General features: G+C 34.6%; 1 protein-coding gene across 3 annotated transcripts in view; it reads left to right on the top strand.

The window, feature by feature from the left end:
- The window catches only part of LOC150108373 (cyclin-dependent kinase 17-like), a 248,506-nt gene that overhangs the window by 135,108 nt on the left and 86,218 nt on the right, over positions 1 to 27,180 (top strand). For all 3 annotated transcript variants that reach the window (XM_090390722.1, XM_090390723.1, XM_090390721.1), the window contains exons 4-7: positions 2,213 to 2,269; positions 8,288 to 8,402; positions 16,118 to 16,212; positions 25,399 to 25,461. In XM_090390722.1, coding sequence (XP_090246848.1) covers positions 2,213 to 2,269; positions 8,288 to 8,402; positions 16,118 to 16,212; positions 25,399 to 25,461 — 330 coding nt within the window. The remainder of the gene's footprint in view (positions 1 to 2,212; positions 2,270 to 8,287; positions 8,403 to 16,117; positions 16,213 to 25,398; positions 25,462 to 27,180) is intronic.

Below are 27,180 nucleotides of genomic sequence, written 5' to 3'. Positions count from 1 at the left end.
CATCTATCTCTCATCCTGAGATTTTTATTTAATAAGGTCAAAGCAGTTTCTGGAATGGTACAAAAACTGCAGTTTTTGTACCATTTTGCCATTGTATATACTTTGCTGTTGTATTTTAAATTTTTCTGTTTTGTTCATACATGAAGAAAATACTGATCCATGATTAATTTGATGGTCCTGTGATTTCAGTCAGGATTTCTCCATGACTGCAGAGCGTAAAGAGTCCTCCATTTGTTCTCCATTTTCTTCCCACCTTAAGGCTGGTCTTCTAGGTTTCCTTTTGGTATCTCTCGGATACCAGTTTGTTACTCTGACTGTCCATCTGTTGTCTCTCATTCTGGCGAGATGTCCTGCCCATCTTTTTTTGCTGTTGTAGATTGCTTTTATTACATCTTTGAGTCCAGAATTCTTCCTGATTTCTATATGTCTTACTTGGGCTATTTTATTTACATTGCACGTTCTTCTTTCTATTATATGTTGAGTTGTTATTAAGCTTTGTTCTTCTTTTAAAGTTGTGTTCCATGTTTCACTGCCATAAGTTAATGCTGGTAAGATGTGACTATTGAAAACATGGGCTCTTATTTCTATATCTATAAGGAGTGTTCCACATGCCAGTCACCATTTTGGTCACTTGCCTCTAGATCCTTGCCTCTAGTTAGTAATTGTTGATTTTATTTTGTTGAAGGCAAGCAGCTCTTTTTCTCCTTGCTATTTCATTTGATATGTCATTATTCATTTTTATGGACTGTCCGAGGTAGACGTAATCTTCAACCTTTTCGATGGCGTGGGATTCTAGCACGATTGTATAATCTTTACAGTATTTGTTTTTCATCCATCTTGTTTTGTCCGGATGTATTTCCAATCCAAATTTTTGGAAGTTTTGACTTATGTCATTCAGCATTGATTCTAAGAGTTGGGGTGAGTGAGATATTAATATCACATCATGACAAACAATAGGATATTTAACATTTCACCATCAATGTTTATTCCATCTTTCATGTCAGTTTTTCGAATGATGCTGTCCAGAGTAGATGTGAAGAGATGAGGTGATAAGACATCGCTCTGACGTACTCCTCTGCTTAAGTTAATTTTAATCGGGTGATTGAAAAGGGTGATATTTGTTGTGCCTTCTTTGTAGATATCTTTTATGAGTTGGATGTATGCTTTTTTCTATGCCTTGTTCTATTAAAACTTGGAATACTGCGTTATGTTCAACAGTGTCAAATGCATTTTTAAAATCTATAAAAAGAAGACAAAGTGGAATCTGTTATTCTCTGCATCTTTCTATTAGCTGAGTAATAGTTTGAATGTGATCTATTGTCAAAAAGCCTTTTTTTTTTTTTTTGAAACTGTCCTGTTCTTTGCAGCTATTTTTGTTGATGAAGGTTTGTATGATATTAACCAGAAATAATTCTTTTCTTTCTCTCTGTCACCTGAATATACCATATCTCCATGGAGTCTACAAAGTTGTCACCAATCATATGCAATGCCTGTCATACGCTTGTTATTCTCATTTACAACCACCAAAGCAATCAACCACCTCTGACAGCCTATTCCACTTACTCACCACTCTCCAAGCATAAAATCTAGTCTCACACCTTCCAGTGGTAATTGCTTCTCTGCCATTCCATCGTGTATGAAAAATTTTTTCTACATCTATCCTATAAACATCCTTTTAGTAACATATGTTTTTGTCACACTTTTTTCTGCCTATCAATCAAACTTTGTAACCCACAAATAAGGAGTGTTCCACATGCCAGTCACCATTTTGGTCAATTGCCTCTAGATCCTCTGTACCACTTCCTCATCCTGCCCCAAATCTGTGGATAATAGTTCAGATGTAGTTATATCAAAGTTTAAAAGTTTTGAAAGAGAAATAATAAATTCTTTTTTCTTACTTATCTGTGTTTATTAGCATACAGGAAATTGATTCTTTGAGCTGCTTTTATATGTCACTACTTCAAATTTCTCCCCCCACCCTCCTCGTCCAATCCATAGTCTCATCATTTTCCTGCAGTCCATTTCCATATATTACTGCATGGAACTAGACTGCCTATAGTCTTTTTATCCCAAAGTGCTTAACATTACACTTTGACATGGAATCCATTATCCTTATAAGCTAACTTTTAACATTTAATGAAGTTATGAATTTGTTAAAATAATTTTAATAAATATTTTATTAATTTATTCTATTTTTAATACTTCATTACAGTCAGAAATTGGTTTTGGCAAAATGGAAACTTATACTAAGTTGGACAAACTTGGAGAGGTATGTAATTATTTTATTATTATTAGTAATAGTATTGAAAAAGTAGCCTAAAATCATTGATTATCATTAAATGACAGGATAATAAATATCCATTGTGCTTTTATAAACACAAATTTAAGTTCAAATTATCTGCACTCCATTGGATTGCATCTGGGGTAGCCTGGAACAAGTCCGTCAATGTACCCTGAAAACTCCACAGTGGGCAGCCCTGAATAATATGATTGACAGTCTGTTAATCAGCACCACAGTCACATGTTCAGGCCCCACTTGTACATCATGGTAGCACATCTGGCATTGGCTGTTGTCCTCAGGCAGTTGAGTGTGCTCCATTGCTGTCTGGGCAGGTCAAAGCTAGGGACCTCTATTGTGGGGTCTGTCATGTGGTGTCCATTTTTTATTGTTGAAGTAAGCCAGCAATTCTTCCATTCACTTTCAGGAGAATATGTATCTGGTTGCTGACTTTTCCAGACTGGGTCGCGGGACTTTAATCAAATAGGTTGTAGATGTTGGAGGTCCTCATGGATGGGTAGGTTGTTATTTCCCATACATTTTATCCACTCTCTGTTAGCAGCAGCTTTCTTCCTTATGTCTGGTGGTATGATGTTTAGAGAGTGTTGGTAGACACTCAACAGGTGTGGACTTTATACAGTCCATGATGATTCTCATCATTTTGTTAAGTTGCATGTCAACCTTGCTGACATGATGACTCAAATACCACACTGGAGCACAGTATGGTATTTGAGTATGGTATTCTACACAAGAGTATATGTGTTCATTAGAACACATATACTCTTGTAAGAAGTCAGATGATGAACCTACTGACTTCTATACCCATCAGACATCTTCTCACCATCCTTCATAGAATAGGGTATCATCAAATCATTATCACAAGCCTACATACTCTATTCTTCAGCAGTACTTTTTCAACAGGAAATCTCCATCATCAAGAAAAACTTCTCTAAATGGCTATAACCCAAGAATTATAGGCATCATCAGCAGCAGCAACATTTTTCTTTCATTTTTAGAAGAGGTGACTCTCATTGGATATCTATTCCTTGTATTCAAAGAACCTCTGAATGTGTTGCTCATATTCTAAAGAAATTCCATTTTTCAGTCACATGCTAACATATAAACCAAATCAAGTTCCTTTTATCTTCTACATATATAATATAGACTCCAGGTACCAATTATAATCATAATTGATACCTGGAGTCTATATTATTTTGGTCAAACTGGCTGCTCTGTCACATAACACCAGTCCTATATTGAATTCAAGGCTGGACATCACAAGTCCAGCCTTGTAGAACACTGAATTAATAACACTAGTGATAGGCTTCTTGGGTATAATGTTAAACTTCTACATAGAAGTGCCCACAGATTTGAATGTCTTTTTAAATAAAGTGTTGGACAGTGCAGAAGACCTGCATCATCCAAATCTGTCTCTGTGATGGATTTTCTTTGCCAGAAGTATTGGAAATTGCCATTAAAAACTGTATTTCTTATTTTATTTTTTTTAAATAAATGAATATATACCATCATAATAGTACAATAATTTTTAATCTTGTGCTCTTTTGGCTATACAGAAAAAAATATTGCGATTCTCCATGTGCTACATTGTCATTTTTGAATTTTCAGTTATTCATTTGTTTACATGTCCAAGCAGTTAGCCTAGTGGCAATGCGCTTCACAACCATATGCCTGGGAAAGGAGTGTCCTGGGTTCAATTCCCATCACCGACGTGAGAAGCTTAAGGATCTTTCCTCAGACATAGCCAAGTTAGCCAGTCTTAGGCATGGACAGCAGGGTTTTTCTCCCCAGTTTATCTGGGATTTTTCCTCCCCCAAGCAAACAAACTGGCCCCGTGGACACACGAGCTACAGTCACATGGTATACCAGGAGGCATAGGGCTAGTCACCTTATCCTCGGGATGGGTACAACTTAGGCCAGTCGGCCTAATACATAGAAGGGAGAAGAAGAAAATTTGTTTACATTGATGTTTTAAGAAACTTAAATCAGAATATTTGAGTCAAAATTACTAAAGGAAAGGCCATAAGGCTTCATTTCAGCAATGTAAAATTACATAAGCAACATGGATACTAGATCCAACATTATTTCAAAGCTGCATGTTTGTAGAAAGTATGAAGGTTTTGTAAGTTGACCTCATAGCTTACAAGAATACAATCCTCGGCATCTCCGAGTTGCCTTAGCTTGAGCTACTTAAAAGACATGGGTGCTGCCCAAGCAGAGGCATAGATAGAGGGGGGGGGGGATGAGACTAGCAGAATTCACACTAGCAGTGTGAATTCTGCACATAACACCATAAAACATGCACACCTTCAAATGAAAAGTTACAAAACTTAGAAGGAATCTGTTGATGGATTTGTTGAACAACTAAAGGTTGACAGAGTGAGAAGAAGACAGTGTGAGGGAGACCATTCCAGAGGACGGAGGTAGATAGAATAAATGAGGAGGGAGGGAGAGAGGGATTTTTGCTGTTTGCTCTAGAGGTTGGAAGCTGGATGGTAAGTAGATGTTGACCTGCAGATGATGATCTTCTTACAGTCATGATAAAAAGTGGAGCACATCTGTGAGAACATGAACAAAGTCAATCTCTTAGAGAGGTTATCATTTAATCTGAATACCCTCTTCTGGATAGTTTAAGCATTCTTAGGGAGGTTTTTTGGTGCACATCCCAAATGTGTGAGCATTATTCCAAGGTTGGGTAGACTCCGGATTTATTCAGTGTAACAGTTGTGCAAGTGAGAAGTAGAGTGGGAAAATGCACCAAGGTTTTTGAATGCTGTAGAAGTTATGGCAGAGATGTATTTGAGCCAGGAGAAGCTAGACATATAAATCATTCTAAAAAGGGAAATCTGATCCTGTTTGGAGACCTAGGTATTATCAAGGAGAAGTGAAGTAAGAGATCTTCCTTGCAAGATAAGATGGGAGTGTGTTTTAGTAACATTGCAGTTCACAAAGACAATTTGAGAATAGACACTACGCTGCAGTGATCGCCAATACATGAAACCTGCGATTTCCTCTGGCTGGCTCGGCAAATGAAGTAGCTCTGTCTTCCTGAGCACTACCTCGTTTGCCTTGCATTCACAGCGGCCATGATTCCTGAGCGCTATAGGGCATTCCCACCTTATCCTTATGTGACCACTAATTCATAAGTAGTATAGAAATAGAAGACACAACACAAAAAAAATAAAATAATTAATTTTAATTAGGAAAAGATTTTTGGAAATTTTTCTAGTGTTTTTTCCCTTTTTTTTTGTGGGGGAGATGTCCCCCCCTCCCATCAGTGTGGCACTGGTGATAGCTAAGGATATCAGCTCTGGATCAAGAGAAGCAAAATTCCTATTGCTGGTCACAAGTTAGCCAATGGATCTCCTAGTGATGAAGTTGGTTGCTTAATTACCTTCTCATTGACCTTTTGAGAAAACTGAGGTGAAACAATTAGACAGTATTTTCATGGCTCACTTTTATCATCTTTTTTTTTTTTGGATTGGGCTAGATATAGACTTCATGATAAAGGATAGATCCCAAACAAGTAGAAAAGATTGAATTGCATTTTTACCATAATAGGCGAATACCATTTTTTTTTTAAAAAAAGAGTATTATATTTAAATATTACATCTCATTAGATATTATATCACCACGTTAGATTACATTATTGGCCTTTTTTTTCAAAAGTTTGTAATCCAATGTTTGAGCTGACTGCTCTGAGAACATTTTAATTTAAAAAAGAATGTCTTGTAAAGCACTAGTTCTGTTGTGAGAGGACATAGTGGTCATTTGGAGCTGTTTGCCTATGTACCATATTTATTCAAATATAATTCACCCTCACATATATCTTTCACCACTAATTTTACTTTATGAAAAAAGAAATCAAAAAGTTTCGCATATACCTTGCACACAAGAGAAGTTTAAAACTTTATAAGAAATAGATTATGGGTTTGTATGGCAGTTTCAGATATTGTGGAGTTCGATTGAAGAGAATCAGCATTTCAACTCAACAATCATCTGCTTGCATTTGTTGTCGAATTGCACAACAGTAACAGAAAACGATGTGATAATGTGCACAACTGGAAGTGAAAAACGGTGAGCACGATCATGCTCACAATTACTGCAAATGGAAGAAAGTTGCCTTCTTATGTAATATTCAAAAGGAAAACAATGTCAAACATGAAATTTCCCCTTGGAAATCATGTAAGAGTTCAAGAAAAAAGGTGGATGGATACTACAATGGTTCAAGATTGGATAAGAACAGTTTGGGACAAACTGTTCTAATCCAGACATCGAAATGGCCAGGGGCCTTCTTTTAATGCCTGGCTCTCCTCATGTTGGATAGTTTCTGTAGACACTTAGGACCTGAAATAGTAAAACAACTTTCAGATGTGAAGACCAATGTGGCCATTCTTCCTGCTGGGCTTATGCCTTCTCTACAGCCCTTTAATATATTAGTCAACAAACCATTCGGGGACTATATACAAAAATTCTGTATGAAGTGGGTGGCTATGACCTGACTCCGGCAGGGAATATTATGAGGCATTATTAGAATTGTTGTGCAGCTGGATTTTGAGAGCTTGGGACAGGATTTCACCAGAAATAATTGCTAAGAGTTTTTTTAAAATTGGCATCTCTAATGCCCTGGATGGGAGTGAAAATGACACAATTTGGATAGATGACCTTGACAATGTGCACGAGTTAACCACGTTTGAGACCAGAAGTAGCAATAGTGAATAGGAGATTCTTGGTAAGTCACCAGTTCTCTGTTTTTTTAAAATCGTGGTAATCTTGTGATTCTGAAATGATAAAAGGATAAGTAATAACAAAACTATTTGTTTTAATTTAATTACAGAAGCATTGTTGCTAAAGATTCAAATATATTGTGTGATGAAGGTGAGCGGCTGATCACGTAAATAACATGGATAATTAAAATTTAAATCCATTTATTTTATAAATAATGTGAGCAATTATAAATTATAATGAATACTAGAATTTAATTATAAATGTGAATTTAATTTTTTCCTGAAAAACTTTAGTATCTGAAAATCCCCATATGTATCTTGCTTTACGATTTTTTAACTTTAATTTTGGGGAAAAAAAGTGTGAGTTATATTCGAGTAAATATGGTATTACCAATACAAAAAGTACAGCTTTATCTGTGACATTCTCTATTTATAGGAAGGCAGTGACTTCTTAATAGATGACTGCATTATTCCACACTCAGTAATTATATTTCTTAGCATGGTCATATTCTTAACAACATCGAAGTAGTATCCATTAAAGACGAGTTTGCTGACTAGATTCTGTTACTTTGTGACTTTCAACCAACCTAATACCTTTCCACTTGAGACACTAGATAAACCATCTCACTTTATTTATCTTTCACTTCAGGTTAGCACTGTGTTGTATAGTCAGCAATACAGTGCATATCTGATAGTTGAATAGGCAAAAAAACTTTAATTTCTGTTGATAGGGCACTTTTTATAGGGTTTTATCTATGTTAGTCATCTGGTCAGTAAAGTTTCTGCCAGGAAGATTCTGTTTTTCCTACAAAAACATAAACCAGCTTCTAGAATATATATACATAAGTTACAAGCATAATGCATCATTGACTTTTGTTGCCATGGAACCAACCTATTCAGGTAAGATATAATAAAAAGATTAATTATGCGATAATAACACTTACATAAGGAAAATATTTGTGTACTATATACATAATTTTTGGCTAAGTATGGTAACTATTGTCAATGCATACATATGAAAAGAGAAAAATTAGAATATCGTTTTCATATGTATGCATTGACAATGGCTACGAAACAGCTGAAAAATTCTGTATGTATTAAACAAATATTTTCCTTATCTGTGTTATTATTCTGTAATTAATTTCATCATTATTTTCTCTTTTCCATATTCTATTGTGTCAGATGTTTTCTTTTGTGATGTATGCATGCATGCAGGTATATGTATACTGTGTTATTGTATATAACTCGTTGATTTAACATTTAGGGAACATATGCAACAGTCTTTAAAGGAAAGAGTCGTCTGACAGATAATCTAGTAGCTTTAAAGGAAATTAGACTGGAGCATGAAGAAGGAGCCCCTTGTACTGCCATAAGAGAAGGTATTTACTAAAATTTATTATTTATATTTTAGATTTTGGGCATCTGATTATTACAGTGGGTATCTGCTTTGATTAGTAGTTACCGTTTTTTTTTTTTTTTTTTCAATGAAATTATCTAAATTATTTCTCCATGTTGCTACTATAATGATGTATAGATGGTAAATAGAGAACATGTAAAAAATATGTATGTAAAAATGAATACTTTGTAAATTATACTTTAATAAAAAATTTTTTAAAAATGAACAAAAATTTAAATGATACAGAAATATATTTTGGAAGCCTCCTCAAAAACAACAACAATAAAAAGACAACACTAAATACTAAGCATTGTTTGTCCACTTCACTTTAATTAAAAAAAAAAAAACTTATAAAAAAAGTTTAAATGCAAAATAGCACACACTAATCTTTTTTTGTTTGTTCAGTGACATAAAGTTTCATATATAACTGAATGTTTTAGTTGTACTTTTATTTGAAACAGATTCACTAGAATCTCACTTCCTGTTTTGTTGGTATGATAACTAGATAAATAATTCACCAATTCAAAAAAAAATTACATTACAAAAATTCACTTTTAATAAAGAAAATTGTTCAAATGTTAAAATCCCAAAACATGCAATGCATGCAAGTCTTTATGTGCTCCGAGCACAACTTCTTGACTGACTTGATGATTCATGACCATAGAAAGTTTTCTTGCACATCATTTTCACTTTGATGCTATATCATAAAGTAATGATATAGCTTGCCATCTTACATATGATGAGAGGAAAATATGAAGATTTTGTTCTTTCTCTCTAACTAATTAGAAACAAAAACTGATCTGATTAAACATTCACAGCCTACACTGAAGCCTACAACACTTGCAAAACCATCATTAACAGGACCAAGTCTGATAATGAAAATGCTAAAAGTAGAAAACTCATCATCTGTGCCATTGGACGTCATGCCTTCTGGTTCCATGCAAAATTTGGACATAACTTTTATCCATCTGTTCTTCTGCCTCTCTGTCTTTCTTTCTTTCTTTCACCCAATGGTAGTATTGCAACATCACCTAAGAATAAAGATGACATCCTGGCATCATTCTTCTCATTTAGCTCTTACATAGATGATCAAGACAAATCATCTCCTCCTTTACCTAGAACATTCAACTACATGCCTCCTGTGGCAGTCTGCCAAAAGGACATGAGAAAATAGTTTTAGATTTCAGTGACTTTGAAGATGTTGATTGAATTTCTGGTATCGTGACTATATGACATGAAGAAACATAAAATATTTTATTAAACTAAAAAACTTTACTAGTTTCGTGTTCCAACAGATACACTTTGTCTGGAGCATGCTTATATTGCTAAAGAATTAAAAAGCTACAGATGTAAAACGTATTACATTTAGCAGTGAAAGAAGAACACAACAGATGAAAATTAAAATAAACATGGAATGTGTGAAAGCAGGTATACCAGTTGGTGTCATGTTGTACAACATCATTTGTATCATAAATGATGTTGTACAACATCATTTGTATCATAACCAAGTCTCTAAATGTAAGATTTTTGATGAATGAAGACAAAACTTGGTTTAGCATGATGCCCTTTTTTTATTGCACTGAGTAGGAATATGCAGCATTTTGGAAGCCTCCTTAAATTTTCTGACAAAATAGTTATGCTTGATGAAGGCATGCTCTGACATGCAAATCTTTCTGGACCATCCTGCAGCATGAATAAATGAATCCTGTGAACTACTATTTTTTTTTGGGGGGGGGGGGGGGAGAATGAGTTGTGTGAAAAGCTAAACCAGATTTATGTTTTCTTTTTGATGTCTATAAAATGCTCTGACATCCTGATTCCCTGACCATCCTGTTTCAACAGCAAATGCAGCATAAATGAATGAATCTTGTAGACCCCTAATTTCTGGGGAAAAGAATGAGATTTCAGAGTGTTCAAATCTGGAGATCTTGCACAATGGAGTGAAAGCCATTTTTGCATCATGACTTCAAAGAAGTCATGATGTAAAAGTGACTGTCACTTCAAGGATTACCTTGAAATTTTGTTTGTTTTTTGTTTGTTTTTTGGGTTTGTGAAATCTTGTTGATCACCTCTGCTTATATCCATTGAAGTAAAGAATATGGTGAGGTAACAAAGCTCTTTATTTATTTATTTTTTTTTTTTCTGTGTTGCTAGAGATGTTATAGGCTCTGTTTCTTAGTGTTTTGATTATTTTTATTTTCTGTAAGTAAGGGGGGGGGTGAGAGGAAGTATTGTGGAATCTACCAGTGTTAATGGATTTCTGTGCAATCAGTTTTTCTATTCAGAAAAACTTTCTGAATAGACTTACCTTTGAGGTTAGATGCAGGGACAGTGATATTAGATCAAAGTTCATAAGGATTAGGCACTATTTCAATTCTACTAAAGCATACAAAATCCAGCTGTACACAGAAATTGTCCTTCTTCAGGAGGGCATCATTTTACTTATTCTGTATGCAGAAAACCTACCAATGCTGGTAGATTCCTCCATGCTTCCTCTCATCACCACCACCTCTTACAGAAGATAGGAATAATCAAAACACTAAGAAACGGAGCCTATAACATCTCCAAGTATAACATAGAAAAAAAAAGAAAGGGAAAAACACATCTCACTAGAAGATGTATACGGTTATACATTATGGGTGTGTGTGTAGGGGGGATGTCACTACCCAGACCGGTTTTAACCTTTTTTGAGGTCTCTTCAGTGAGTAGCTAGACCCTGAAATACTAAGAATAGTAATCAGAGCTTTACCCACCTTTACAACGAGTTGTTCTGGTGTTGCACTACCTTTTAGACTTGAACTACATTCAGGCGCAAACTTAAAACTGTTTTGCTTACTTGGGAGAAGGAGTAAAAAAACCAAGTTTATAAAATTACTTGGTATCCTTAATATATATTATCCCCAAGGTAAAAAAAAGTCCACATCTTTATCTCATCCAGAGTTTCTTATTCAAAGTAAAAGCACCTTGTAGCAACTTGTATAGGTAAAGTTGATAAGGCTCTGTATTACTAAAAACCTTGGTATTTCAGGGTCTAGCTACTCACTGAGGAGACCTCAAAAAAGGTTGAAACCGGTCTGGGTAGTGATCCCCCCACCCATGATGTATAATAGTATACATCTTCTAGTGAGATGTGTTTTACATTATGGGAAATACTAAGAATAGTGATCAGAGCTTTACCCACCTTTACAACGAGTTCACTACCTTTTAGACTTGAACTACATTCAGGCACAAACTAAACTGTTTTGCTTACTTGGGAGAAGGAGTAAAAAAGCCAAGCTTATAAAATTACTTGGTATCCTTTATATATATATATATATATATATATATATATATATATATAAAATTACTTGGTATCCTTAATATATATATATATATATAGGTAATTGGGATTCACTGAATATACCAAATCAAAATAGTCAGCTAACTGCCATTGAGTTTATATTTCAGAATTATGTTCATTCAATTAACTCTGTGATAGAGGATTCTAAGTGACTTTTACAATTTATTTTTTTATTATATTTCTTCAAAATATCTTCTAGGATAACATACTAGATCAATATTAGTTTACTTTCATTTCTGGACTCCACATTTGTAATAGTTACTTATTTACAGCATTTTCTCTTTATTTGTTTGTTACTCATATACGCAACATATGAATTGGCGAGAGGATCCTATCAAATATATACAAAGGAAATGATGCATAAGGTAATAGGTAGTGGGAGGAAAAAGAGACCATCTTGGAAGCTGTATAAGGAGACTGAAAGCAAGGGAATAAGAAGCAGTTTTTTTGCATAGAGAGTTGTGAATGATTGTATTGTATTGCCATAGAGTGTGGTGTTTGAGAAATTGGAATGTATTTAAGGATTTTTTCTTTTAAGGTTACACGGTGAGCATTCATATTTACAAATTTAGGGACACAAAACACACGTGTTGAAATGATTATTTTACTTATTATTAATAAAATAACACTTGACATTTCAACCCCTGTATTGCGAGAGTATTTAAGGCATGGTATGATGAGATATGTGTATGACCAAGGGACCTCCAATGATGAGTCTTTGACTCCATGGGGTCTTGGGATAATAATAATAAATACACTCACTTACTTGCCCATGGAGAATAGATTTTCTTAGCTGGCAAGTAGCTGCAGACTAGACAAAATAATTTTTATTTAATAAAAAATAATTATGTAAAATTTTTTTTTTTAATTTTAAGCAAACATATAAAAATATGTATTATATAAAGGACTTAGTAACAAAAATGAATGCAATAAATTATATTTTCAAAAAAAAAAATATTCAGTGTTGATTTTACTGTTGTTCCTATTATTTATTGACTTCTCCTTCTTAAAATGGTTCTCACACAAAGAAAATGTTTTCCAAACAATAATACAGCACCACTAATCACTTTATGGAAATCATATTGACTTATTGGAATATATCGTTAAAATGAGTGTTTGTGTGTGGCAGGCGGGGGGATTCTTGGATGAGTACATTTCTTTTCATGGTGAGTAAGATTTTGTATGGTTGACCCCTGCTGATTTATATTTAACTCGCATCCCATTCTTAACCTCTACCTATACATTGATATTTCTGTTGGGTTGCAGGAGTAGTATAATTTTCTTTCATTGTCTTTTTTTTGCACCTTTTTCTAATTAGTATGCTATCAGCTAGTAACAAAACTCATTATAGGGATGAAATCTGCATAATAGCAGTAATTATTTGGTACACCATTCATCATCTTACATAAGCACTGCATCATTAGATTCCATATAGCACACTTTGAAAACAACTGTTTTAATGCAATTAAAACACAGTGGTAAATAATTTATATTCCATGAAGTTTGAATAGTTCTCATTATTTTTCATTGCATCAGGATGTTGGGTTTCTCAATTTGCATATGGCTTTAAGCATGAATGATTTCAAGCTCTCATTACGTTTTGAATTCCTACAGATTAAAACTAGATGAGTCGTTGTGCAGTTTAATTAAGCATAAAACAGATGGATGGTGATTGTTTAATTCACCATTTTACTTCTGCACACATATCATAGAAAGATATAAATAAATAATAATTTGAATACTTTATATTATCTTTACCCTGTAAATTGATTTCATCTTTTATCATATATTTTTATGTTTTACTTTCAAGGCCTTCATTCTTTTCTTATTTACAGTTTTTACATTCTAGTTTTAATCTTTTAATATTTTTCATTTTTTTTTAAAATTTTATAAGTTTTATAGTGTATTTACTATTTATTGCAAGTTTTTCCACTTGGTTATACTATAAATTAAAGATGCCAAGAAATTATATTCTTGGTTTAATCCTTTATCCAAGTGTAAGCAAACAAATTTTGCATGCGAAGTAACTTCACGACTGGACTACTTGTATATAGAGGTTGATGACTTCATATCAATTGCCTTAGTATTCCATAATGCAAAACACATATCCTTATGGACATGTATAATGCTATGCATTATGGGAAATGGGAAAGGCCACTACCCATACAAATTTCACTATATAAGTGAAGGGAAGGCTCCAAAAACTCAGGCATTCCCTCAGATCACTCTAAATTCATCAAGTGGGAGCAACCCAAAGGATCATTTTACTCTGCAGTGGTTCCACTCAGTGATAGGCCCACTCTGCCATGGAGAGGAATCCTCAGCAGTGGCTCTGCCCAGTGGTAGGCTCACCCCACCACTGAGCAGAGCCATAAACTCAGCGGTGGCACTACTCAGAGACAGGCGAAAACCTACCCCCGAGCAGAGTCTCTCATATCTCAATGCAGTGACCATTTCAACGTTAGGGCACATGAGTGAGACCCAGACCCAGAAGTGATACCAAGGTTGAAATATGGAAATATGCACAAGTCATATTTCCATATACAGGTAGTCAAAAGGTGTCACAGCTTATTACTAAAATACTCTGAATTAGAGATAGATGTTGAACGTTTTTTTTTTACTTGGTTATACTATAAAGTAAAGATGCCAAGAAATGATATTCTTGGTTTTATACTTTATCCAAGTGTAAGCAAACGAAGTTTGCATGTGAAGTGCCCTTCCCATAATGCATATACCATAATGTTTGCTTATACTTGGATAAAAGATGAAACCAAGAATATAATTTCTTGGCATCTTTAATTTTTAGTGTATTTACTAATCGTATCACATCATTCATTATCAGATTTATTCATATCTTTTAATAGTATCCTATTATTTTTATACTTTTAACTCCTTTATTCATATCTGTTTAATTTTAAAACACAATAGAGCTCTATCTTATTATTTTACCTATCACTAATATAATATTCATTCATCACACTCTGTAATCTCCACTCCATATTTCAAAGATCATTATTGCCAAAAGCACAACAAAGGTAGGAAATATATCTTCTTCTTCTTATTGTGCTATCTTCTATCGAAGGTCAGCGACCATCTTGGCGAACAAACTGCGGTCTTGTGCTAATCTGAGCAGTTGTGCACTGCTCTTTCCTGTCCACATCTTGATGTTGTCAAACCATGATATTCTTTTTCTTCCTCTAGTTCCTTTGCCATCAATTCTTCCTACCAAAATAGTTTGTAGAAGTTGGTATTTGCTGTTTCTCATGATGTGGCCAAGATATGATGTTTTTCGTTTCTTGATTATTTGTACAAGATGTTTAGCTTTGCCAATGGATTTTAAGACCTCTTCATTGGTAATTTTTTCTGTCCATGATATCTTTAGCATTCTTCTGTATAGCCACATCTCAAAGGCTTCGATTTTCTTGATGGTTGTCGCCTTCAACGTCCATGTTTCAACTCCATAGAGCAGAATAGACCACACGTAACATTTCAGCATTCGGCATCTGACTTCCATGTTTAGGTCTTTATTGCAGAATAGTATTCTCATTTTCATGAAGGACTGCTGCGCAACTTCAATCCTTGTCTTTATATCTATTTCTGGATCCCACCGTTCATTAAGCCAACAACCAAGATTTTTATATCTTGACACTTGATCAATATTTTTCCCATTGAGTGTCAGTTTCATTGATGAGGCTGGATGTTTGCTGATGATCATGTATTTTGTCTTGTTGATGTTTATATTTATTCCCATTCTTTGGCTTTCTATGTATACTCTGTCAATGAGTTTTTGGAGATCCATAATGTTATCTGCAATTAGCACGGTGTCATCTGCATATCGTAGGTTGTTAACAATCTTTCCATTTATTGTGATTCCCTCTGGACATTCTTCCAATGCTTTTTTAAAGATTACCTCTGCGTATATGTTGAACAGGAGTGGTGAGAGCACACATCCTTGTCTCACTCCTCTTTTGATGTTAATATCACTGGTGGTAATGTTGTCTAATTGAACGGTAGCTGACTGATTCCAATACAGATTTGTTATTAGTCTTATGTCTTGTTCGTCTAGCCTTATTTGTTGAAGGACTTCTATTAAGTTAGTGTGTCTGACTTTGTCGAATGCTTTTTCAAAATCTATGAAACACATAAAGACAGATTTCTGTTTTTCTATGCAAATTTCTAGGAAATATATATATATATATATATATATATATATATATATGATCATCTCATTAAATTTTTATTTTATTTTAATTTAAAAAATAGAATTGTAGTTAAAAGACACATTCTAATCTATGCTCCATATCATAAAAGCTTTGCTTATCTCTTTATAATAATTTGAATTTTGTTTTTATTTTCAGTATCCCTCCTGAAAGATTTGAAGCACAATAATATAGTCACGTTACATGATATCGTCCATACAGAAAAATCGCTCACTTTAGTGTTTGAATATTTGGTAAGCATTATTTTAGATTTGAAAAAAAAAAGAAATATTAAAATGAAAAGTATTTATAATTTTTTTCTATTTTTTCATTTTGATTTAATTTGATTTTATGCGATGTTAAGAAATTCAAACAATATTATATAAATAAATTAATTAAATGCTATTCAACAATTGAATAAATGAATAACAGTTAAACAGTATTTTTAGTAGTACACAGTATAAAACAAACAAAAAAAAATCACATTTTGTACATAGTTCTAGGCAGTTATTTAAGTACCAAACTTATCTGGAGATCTTGGTGTGACAGGATCCTCCATGTCTCTTGCAAAAAAAAAAAAAAAATGTGAAGAACATATGACATTAACATGCTTCTTCTGGAATCCTGCCAGTACATTAATTAAACATCCTGGTTAGTGGCTATGTCTTTTCTCTTGCACTTTCTCAAAACATACATAATGGCTGATATTATTAATTATTATTATTTTTATTTTTATTTTTATTTGACACCTCCAGGGAGTCCGAAGACTCATCGAGGGAGGGCACCTGTGTCCACCACTCAATCCACCAATGCCTATCTACCACCGATCACGACCACTAGTTTTTCCACAGCTTCACAAACATCCATGCCCATTGAGGGATTCGAACCCCCAGCCTTTGGCTGGAGAGCGGATACGCTAATCACTCGACCAGCCAGGCCGGCAATTCATTATCATTCAAGACCTATATGGAATCATGCTCATCTTCCTTAAACTCATTCACCACTCTCACTACTCTATCAGGTAACATGTTCCACCCACTATCCATATATAAAAAAAAAAAAAGCCAATTAGAGAGTGAGAAGTGGCTCACTCTCTTATCACTTCCCTTTGCAACTTCCAGGGATGGTCCCTTTGTTCTACCATATGACAAATCTCCCTGTTGTCAATCCTGTAAATCCCAATCAGCAATTTAAATGTCTCATTCATATCATGTATTCTTCGTCTATCCACCAATCTACAGTTTGCATGTCCTCAGTCTTCCCCATAACTAACTTTTTACAGTCCTGATATCTGCTTCTGTACCTTCTCCAAGATTATTTCAAATCCCAATAACCAAATCTGAGTGTAGTAATCCAGACGTATCTGATCAGGGCTTTATACAATAAAATCATCACTCTTCCATTCTTATTTTTACTAGTTATTGTCCTCAGTATTGCAGCAGTCCTCTGTATTACCTTCACTATTTTTGCAATATTCTTCCTCCTCATCATCAAATTCCTGACATGTACCCTCTCAGGGTGTAGAGGTTATTATGATAGTATACATGAAAAACTTACATCATTACTAACTTCCTATCAATAATTTTCCTTCAAATCAATCTGTTATCTGTCAAGACTCCAACATTATCAGATCTTGTATTTCTGTCTTCTAAGCACTTTTTACTGTATCAATCCACCTATATCTTGGTCTTCCTCTGGATCTTTTTTTTTTTACTTTCAACCTGCAGAGAACACTTGTTTTGCTAATCTTTCCTCTCCCATTCTATTTAAGTGACCAAATCACCTGAGATTAGCTCTGCTAACACATTCCTGGATGCTAACAGTGTGAAGTTCTTTCCTAATATCCTCATTTTTAATATGATATTGTCATCTGAGATTCTGTGTAGCTCAGCGGATGTGCCGTTTGCACACCACAGCACTTGGCCGCATGAAGGAAGACTTGGTTTCGAGTCTAGTCGGCGACTAGAGGAAATTTTTCTAAGCCTTTTTTCGACCGGTTCCCAAGTTAGTCAATCTCTGGCACGGGCAAGTGGGTTTTCCCTCCCGGAAACTCGGGTTTTTCATCCTGTAAACTCAAGAAAATTGACCGTAGAACCCACATTATTTCAGACATTAAATATATTGTGTTAGGGTTAGGGTCCATGAGATGGCGGCACATTTGAGCCGTCTCTCTTCACTGTGTACCGCTTAATTAGTGATAGCCTTGGGCCATCTATCTCTGATTGGTACCAGTGGAGATTGAACTGCCCACTCAGTCTCCAAAAGTTAGATAGGGCTAAATGGCCTCGCCTATGCCCCGTATACGGGAATAAAAAGGCGTTAGCTGATTTTTTTTTTTTATTGTCATCTGTAAACATCCTTAATCTTTCTCAGGACTCTCATACCTGTGGTCTTTGGTTAAGTGTCTCATTTCTAACCCAGCTCTCAGATCCATAAGTTAAAATTGGTTTGAACACTGTCTTGTATATAGCTAATTTTGTGTTTTGACTAATTTCTCTCAGATTCCATATAAATTTATTCAGTTGACTTTCCACCATACCAGCTTTGTTGATTCTTTGCCTATTTCCATATTTAATTTACCATCTTCACTGAAAATTGTGCCTAAGTAGCTGACTTGGGGGAGACCACACTCCTGCCAGGCACGTCCCCCGGGTGGCAGATGGGGGAAACCCAAATGGGTTGCTCTGAATAAAGAATAAAGAGCTGTGGACCAAAGGATGTAGCAGAGGCATGGCAAGCTGGTTACATTATTATGCCAGTAACTTTCATGAGTAGGAGAAAGTCTACAAACCGAGATAGTGATACTGCATATGGTACAACCAACGTGCCTACTCGAAGACCACATAGAGTAGGTGAGAAATCAGCAATGTGGTCAGCCAAGGATGTGAAACATGTAGCCACTCTCAACAAAAGATCACTATACTGACCTGGAAAATTGCAATTAGTCCAGGAAAATTTAAAAAGACTGAAATGGAGTATTTTAGGTTTATCAGGGACACATTGGTGTGGAGATGGATTCATGGATTTACCAGAAGGAAGACTGTACTTCTCAGGAAGAAAAGATAACATACACAGAGAAGGAGTTGCATTATTAATTGAAAAGAAACTTACACACTCAGTAATTGAAATAAACCCAGTGTCTCCTAGAATAATAACAGCCAAACTTCAAGCAAAAGAAAAAGGTCAAACAATTAAAATAATCCAAATATATGCACCAGACAGTAACCATTCAGAGGAAGAAATAGAAAATTTCTATGAAGAACTACAACAGGAAATAGATAATCCCCAAAATAGAGAACTCATGATGGGAGATTTTAATGCTAAAATAGGACAGTTCACAGCAGACAAAAAAGATGTGATGGGGAAATTTGGATACGGAGAGCTTAACGACAGAGAAGAACAATTACTCCACTTCTGTAAAGCAAACGATCTAATGATTACAAACACATTGTTCTATCAACGACCTAATAAATATACATGGACATCCCCAGATGGTAATATAAAGAACTGCATAGACTATATCATCATAAACAAACAATGGAAAAGATCAGTAAATAATGTACGAACATTAAGAAGTTTTGATTTTGACACTGACCACGAAATATTAACTGCCAAAGTGAAGATAAAATTCAACAGGAAAAATAATATCAGAAAAGAAGAAAACATCAACCTATCAAAACTAAAAGATAGCTCAAGCAGAAGTCGATTTTTAGAACAGATGTGCTTGAAATTAAAACCCTCCATCTTCCAGAACAGCGGAAAATACTGGGAAGAAGGAAAAGAAACAGTGTTATCAATTGCAAAAGACACTCTTGGTTCCAAACCCAAAATAAACAAACAGTGGATAACCCATGAAATCATAGCTACCATAGAAGAGAAAAGAGAGGCCAAGATACTTGTGAACCAACAAAACAATGTAGAGAATAGAGAAAAATACAGAGCACTAAAAAATAAAGTTGATAACGTATGCAAAAAAGCCAAAGAAAAATGGTTAGAAGAAAAAGCTAAGAAATGCCAAGAAGCATACCAACAAAACAACCTAAAAGTCTTCCATGATACTGTAAGAGAAATTACAAAGAAATTCTCAGCAAAAGCAGTAACAATGATAAACAACAAGATGACTGAAACCGGGAATATTGAATATATAAGAAAAATCTGGTCAAACCATTTTAAGACTATCTTCCACCAAGGAAACAAAACTACAATGCCAACAATAGAAGAAAATAATGATCACCCAAAAATTTTACAAGAAGTTAGATATGCAATAAAACAGATGAAAAACAATAAAGCACCAGGCATTGATACTATCCCTACTGAACTGTGGTCATATGGAGGCAGCATATCAATAGAATATTTAACAACCCTATTCAATAAAATACTACAAACAGGAGAGATCCCAGATGACTGGAGAACTGGAAAGATCATCCCAATATACAAGAAAGGAGACAAAAGAGACTGCAGAAATTACAGACCAATCAATTTACTCCCTCACACCTATAAAATATTCACAAGAATTATACAAAATAGATTAAAAAACACCTATGAAGAAATGATAGGCATAGAACAAGCTGGTTTCCGAGGAAACTATTCAACAATAGACCAAATTTTCGCATTGCACCAACTAGCAGAGCTCAGCTGGGAAGACCATAAAGAACTATATTGTTGTTTTGTGGACTTTAAACAAGCTTTCGATAACATCAACAGAGAAATCCTTCTTAAAATTCTACTAGAAAAAGCAATAGAGAAATATATAATACAGCTTCTGATAAAATATTACTCTAAGACAAATGCAATAATTAAAAAGGACACACTCACAAGAGAACCCATAGAGATTCAAAAAGGAGTAATGCAAGGATGCCCATTATCCCCATGCCTATTCAACATATATCTAGAAGAAGTTGTAAAGAAGGCAATAGACAAGCCTGGAATCAATGTCAATGGTTTAAACATAAATAATATCAAATATGCAGATGATCTCGTCCTTCTTGCAAGAACCCCAAATGAACTACAAAAATTGATCAACAAGCTAAACGAAACCTGTAAAACATATGACATAACAATAAATGTACAAAAGACAATAGTGATGAAAATAGGGAGGAACAGAACTACCATCTCAGCCACCCTAAACGAAGAACAAATAGAACAAGTAGACAACTTCATATACCTTGGATCAAAACTAACAGAAACAATAGATGAACTCAAAACAATCAAACACAGAATAGCGATAGGATGGACCACCATGGGAAAATTACAGAAAATCTGGAAAACAAACAAGATATCTAAGCAAGCCAAAATCAAATTATATGAAGCAATAATTATACCAACAGTCATCTATGGAGCAGAAGCGTGGACAGTTAAAAAAAAAGAGAGGAGAAAAAACTGCTGGCATTTGAAATGAAATTTTTAAGAAAAATAAATAGAACAAGTTGGATAGAAAAGAAAACAAACATCACAGTCAGACAAGAACTATTGTATAAAAAGACAATAATAGAAAAAATTAGAAAACAACAACTGAGATGGTTTAGACACACTGTACGCATGAACGCAGACAGACTTCCTAACGTCCTAATCAATACTTTTCCAACTGAAAAAAGAAGACCCGGAAGACCAAGAATTACCTGGCTGAAATTAATAAAGAACATCTCGGGATGCAGAACATGTAAGGAACTTTTTCGAACAGCAAGGAATAGAGAAGACTGGAAGATCCTGCTCAAGAGAAGACTCATCCCGTCTTAGACGGAAGAGAAGAAGAGAAGTAGCTGAAATGTTTTACTTATTCTATAGGTTCTCCATTCACAATGCAGTTGATGTTTTCATGATTCTGCTTATTTTCATTGTGCTTGTCTTGTTATTGCTGATTTTCTTACCAAATTTATTACAACAGTTATTCGATTTAGTCATGGAATCTTTCAGACTTGTACTGGATTTATTTAAAAGTAAACATCATTTGCATAAAGTAAAGAGCTGAGATTAACATCTCCAATTTTGATAACTTGTTTAATGCTGCTTTCCTTCATAGTATGATCCATATAGATAATGAATGACAGAGCGTCACTCATTCCATCAAACCATCTTCTTGTACTTCCTTCAAACAAAGACTAAGTATTGCTTGATATAATGCCCCATTGACACCACATAACTGTAGTATTTTGAATAGCTTTTTTTTTTCTTGGCACCTTTTCATATGCCTTTTGCTGGTCTACAAAACTTAAATACAGATCTTCGTTATATTCCCACGATTTCTCAACTATTTGTCATAAAGTGAAAATCTGATCCTGACAATCTCTATTTAGCCTGAATCCAACTTGTTTTTCACCAAGCTTCTCTTCCGATCCTTCTCAAGTATACTTGCATAAATCTTACCTGGAACACTCAGTAGGGAAATATCTCTGTAATTCTCACTTTCAGTTTTATTTCTCTTTTTATATATGGGTACTATGAGAGCTTTACTCCATTCATCTGGAATTCATCCCTAAGTTCAGGCCTTCTTAACTATGCAGTGCAGCCACTGTAAGACTTTTATAACTCCATACTTGAGCATTTCTGGTCGAATATCATCTACTCCCGCTGCCTTTCTACATTCCAGCTTTTGATGGACTCAGATATCGATATGTATTCCTGATTGCATGCCTGGTCAGTGTTTTTTACCACTGTGCTGTCACTGATCGTTTCATTTAGCAATTTTTCGAATAATTACTCCATACTTTAAGGATATCTTTTTCTCCAGTTTTCATGTCACCTTTATCACCTCTAATTCCTTTTACAGCATTTTTTCCTCTATTTCTGAGCTTCTTAATCAACTTCCAGAATATCTTGCCACCTTCTTCATAATTATTTTCTGTGTTCTCACCAAGGTCTTCCATGGCTTTTGTTTAGCTAGTTTTACAGTGTTTAGCTTTCTTACATTTGTGTCTGTATCTCTAAGAGTACAAGCTGACTTATTTGCCATGAACTTTCAATATGCTTTCTTCTTTTCCTTCACTGCCTCTTTAATTTCCTCAGTTCACCATGGAGTTCTGATTTTGCTATCCTTGCAGACAACCTCACTTCATGCCTCTCTGGCTGAATCACACGTTTTCTTCTGGACTTGCCACTGAATCTCCAAGGTTTGGTTCCTGCTCTCAAACTCCTTCATTTTTTCTTAAATAATGTTTGTATATTTTAGTCTACAGTTCACATCTGAGAGCTGCTCAACTTTTATTCACTTTGAACTTTCTTACATGTTTTTCTTTTCAATATGAAATTCAGTTTTATCCTGCTCAAGATTAAATGGTGGTTACTTCCAATTTCAAATCCTCTGTATGCTCTAGTGTCCTGCACCAGTGAGAAAACATCAATATCAACAATAACATAGTCAATGAGAATTTTCTTATTCCTTGCCTCTTCTCTCCATGTGAATTTATAACATTTGTGTTGGTAATAACCAGTCCATGTTCTGAACAGAAATCCAGCAGTTATATGCCATTATTATTAGTTTGGCTCTTTTCTCCAAATTTTCCCAAAATATTTCTGTATTTCTGACATTTATTTCTTACTCTGCTTTGTAGATCTCCAACAGAGACCAACTTTTCCTTTTTCATTGTATTAGTTGCTTTCTCTAAAGCCTCAAAAAATTATTCCAATTCTGCCTTAGTAGAACCTTTTATGGGATCATAGGCACAAATAAGTCACATTGTCCAGTTCCCCATTCTGATATTTGCTCACATCACTCTACTTTATATTTCCTGCCATTCTAGAAGATTAGCCTCATATTTTGTGTTGAATACTATAGCTGCTCCTTTTTCCAGATTGTTATTGCCTGAATATAACATTTTGTATTTATTGCTTAGAAAGATCTTGCCAGTTTTAGTCTTTTTTGTTTCAATCACACCTATTATGTTGATCTGGTACTTATCCAATCTTCTACTAGTTCCATTTCTTTGCCATTCAGGCTTATGTTGATAATACCGATCTTGAACTCTGGTGATGTTGAGTTGGGATGTGTTTCAAGATAGCCTTTAAAGGAATGAAAACTGATCAGGGCTTCTGATCTAATATCCAATCCTCACCTTCTCATGGTGCCCCCTGTTAGGTTTATCTACCTATCTGATGATGTTTCATGCTCTTGTAAATTTTCTTACTATGGACAGATAGGTAGATCTGTTCATAAACGCATATCGGAACATCAAGACCATATCTGTCTTATCAAACCGCAGAAATCTAGCCTCGCACAACACTGATTTGAAAACCCAAACCATAAGATCCATTGGAAAAAGACCAAACTTCTACATAGATCTTTATATAAACATGAACGTTTATATAAAGAAAATGCTGAAGCCCTACTTCACAGACCAAATCTGAACCATAATAATGTTCTTGCTATACCTAAAGTATGGGAAATTGTCATACAAAATTGTGTAAAATAATTTTTTATATATGTTATCTTATTTTTAATGTAATCTATTTTTTTTCCCCTCCAGATCTATTTTAATTTAATTCTATAACACGCTACTGCATGCATGTTGGGATTCCTTTGTAGTCATGTGCCCTAACTGTATGTTATTCCTAGTATTGTTTGAATTAACTGTACTGATGATGTCCTAAGATATTTAGGATGAAATATTACTTATTAAAACTTATTACTGTGGTTATTACATGTGTTTGTTTAAACATAACATTATACTTGCCAAGAAATTATATTCTTTTTAAGCCTTTACCGAAGTGTGAGCAAAGTTTATGCATGAAGCATCTTAATGATTAGGCTACTTGTATATAGAGGCTGATGACTTCACATCAATTACCTTAGTATTCCATAATTCAGAGTACACTTCCTTTCAGATGTGCATAATGCTAAAATTAAGAGAAGACTGATTTTGACCTTGAGGTCTCATCAATGGGAGCCAGACTCAGGAAGATACTAAAGTTGAATTAATGCAGAGGTCATCTATTTCTCAAATACAAGTAATACTTTTATTTGAGAAATAGAGGTCATCTATTTCTCAAATAAAAGGTCTATCACTTTATTTATTAAAATACTCTAGATCAGAGATAATTGTAGAAAGATTTTCTACTTGGGTACAAAGTAAATTAGACTTTCCAAAAAAAATTTTCTTTTATATCCAAGTGTAAACATGAAAAGCTTATGTTTAAAGTATCTTCACATGACCAGGCTACTTGTATATAAGATGCTGATGACTTCACATCGATTGCCTTAGTATCCCATAATGCAAAGCACATATCCTCTTAGACATGTATAATGCTATGCATTAAGGAAGGAAGGATCACTATCCAGACCAGTTTTCACCTTTATTGAAGTAATTTACTTTGTAGCCAAGTGGAAAATCTTTCTACAAAAGAGCAACAATCACTCTTCCTGATGAACATTATTCTAGCATTTATCTTATTAATGTAATATAAATTGCTTGTGCATACAAACTACTAATACAGTTTTTCTTATTCAGGAAAAGGATCTAAAACAGTACATGGATGACTGTAGAAATATACTTAATATGAATAATGTTAAGGTAAGGCAGCACTACTATATGAATAAATGTTTTTGTGCCTTTGTTTTAATTAATATGTAATTCTGATCTGCTAATTAAAACAACTATTTCTAGATCCTATGAAGCTTTGGTAATTAAATATGAATGTTTAACAGGTACTTGTAATTATGCTTCTTAAAGGATCACATTTTGCTTCATAATTACCATCACTTGATATGTTTGTTGAATAAACTCATCACTAACTAATATAAATTTTTTTCAGATGTTGTTAGAAATGGTAACAAAGCAGCATGCTCATGGATTGTCTAGCAATTAATATATGTGATTTATTTCTTTCTCCATTGTCACTTTACATCAGTAGATTATTATTATTATTACACCCTCCATGGAGTCAGCAGACTTATCATGGGAGGTTTATTCAACTGACAATAAATCTGTCATACCAAATCTTAAAATCCTTAACACTCCTTGCATTAATAACAAATTTGGGTAATGCATTCCATTCACTGACAATTCTCCATGTAAAAAATCTACTCTATAAAATGAATTAATTTATTTTTAGTATTATAATTATTGCACACCAAGTAATATGATGGTCTATCTTTGTTTCTGTGGATCTAAGGTTTCTAGGAAGCCAATTCTGGATAGCTGAATGTTTACAATATTATAAAAGGTATTACAATGGTAACAAAGCAGCATGCTCATGGATTGTCTAGCAATTAATATATGTGATTTATTTCTTTCTCCATTGTCACTTTACATCAGTAGATTATTATTATTATTACATCCTCCATGGAGTCAGCAGACTTATCATGGGAGGTTTATTCAACTGCAGGGAGTGTGCAAGGAGTGTTAAGGATTTTAAGATTTGGTATGACAGTCCAAACATATGCACTGAACGCATCACAAAAGTGATTCTCACTGGCATGAAAACATATATTCCCCACACTACTGAGACCTGCCATCCCCTAACTAAACCCTGGTTCTCCAAAAAATGTGCCAAGGCTGTACAAATGAAAAATCAGTCATACCACAACTGGCTCAAATCAAAGAACCCCATCCTCATTCAATGCCTATACTGAAGCCCGAAACAAATGCAAGAAAATTATCAATACTTCCAAAACAGAATTTGAACAGGCCAAAAGCAGGAATCTTGCAGCCTCTCCAAATGGCAGCCATGCCTTTTGGTCTCTTGCCAAGGGAGTTGGCCATAACTTTTGCCCTACACTATTTCCACCTCTATCATACCCAGATGGCTCAATAGCAATATTACCCACTGGCATCACACTTTGTCTCCAATGCACACATCACAGACAATGGCAAAAGCCCCCCCACCCCCAGTCATTCCAACTGTCCAACATACAATGCCCCCTGTATCCTTTTGCCAAACAGACATCACAAACCTGTTGTCTAAATTAGACACAAAAAAGTCTCCTGGCTCTGACAGCATTCCCCCAATTATCCTGTTGGTCTGTGCATCGGAACTGACTCCTATCCTATGTCACCTGTACACACTCTCTTACTCCACCGGTATATATCCCCAAACCTGGAAACTGGCCTATATTCAACCCATTCATAAAAAGGGTGACAAATCATTGCCATCTAACTACTGCCCTATCTTGCTCACTTCAGTCCTATCCTAAAGTAATGGAGAAAATCATCAACTCTCAACTCCTAATCTACCTTGAAGGTACCCGGCTATTAAGCGACCACCAGTACGGTTTCCGTCAAAACCGTTCA

The sequence above is a fragment of the Typopeltis vanoorti genome, chromosome 3 (assembly GCF_054136105.1).
Source record: "Typopeltis vanoorti isolate ZY-2024b chromosome 3, IOZ_Tvanoo_1.0, whole genome shotgun sequence".
NCBI classification, from domain to species: Eukaryota; Metazoa; Arthropoda; class Arachnida; order Uropygi; family Thelyphonidae; genus Typopeltis; species Typopeltis vanoorti.
Note: the sequence above shows the minus strand (reverse complement) of the source record. Positions and strands in the feature narration are given on the sequence as shown.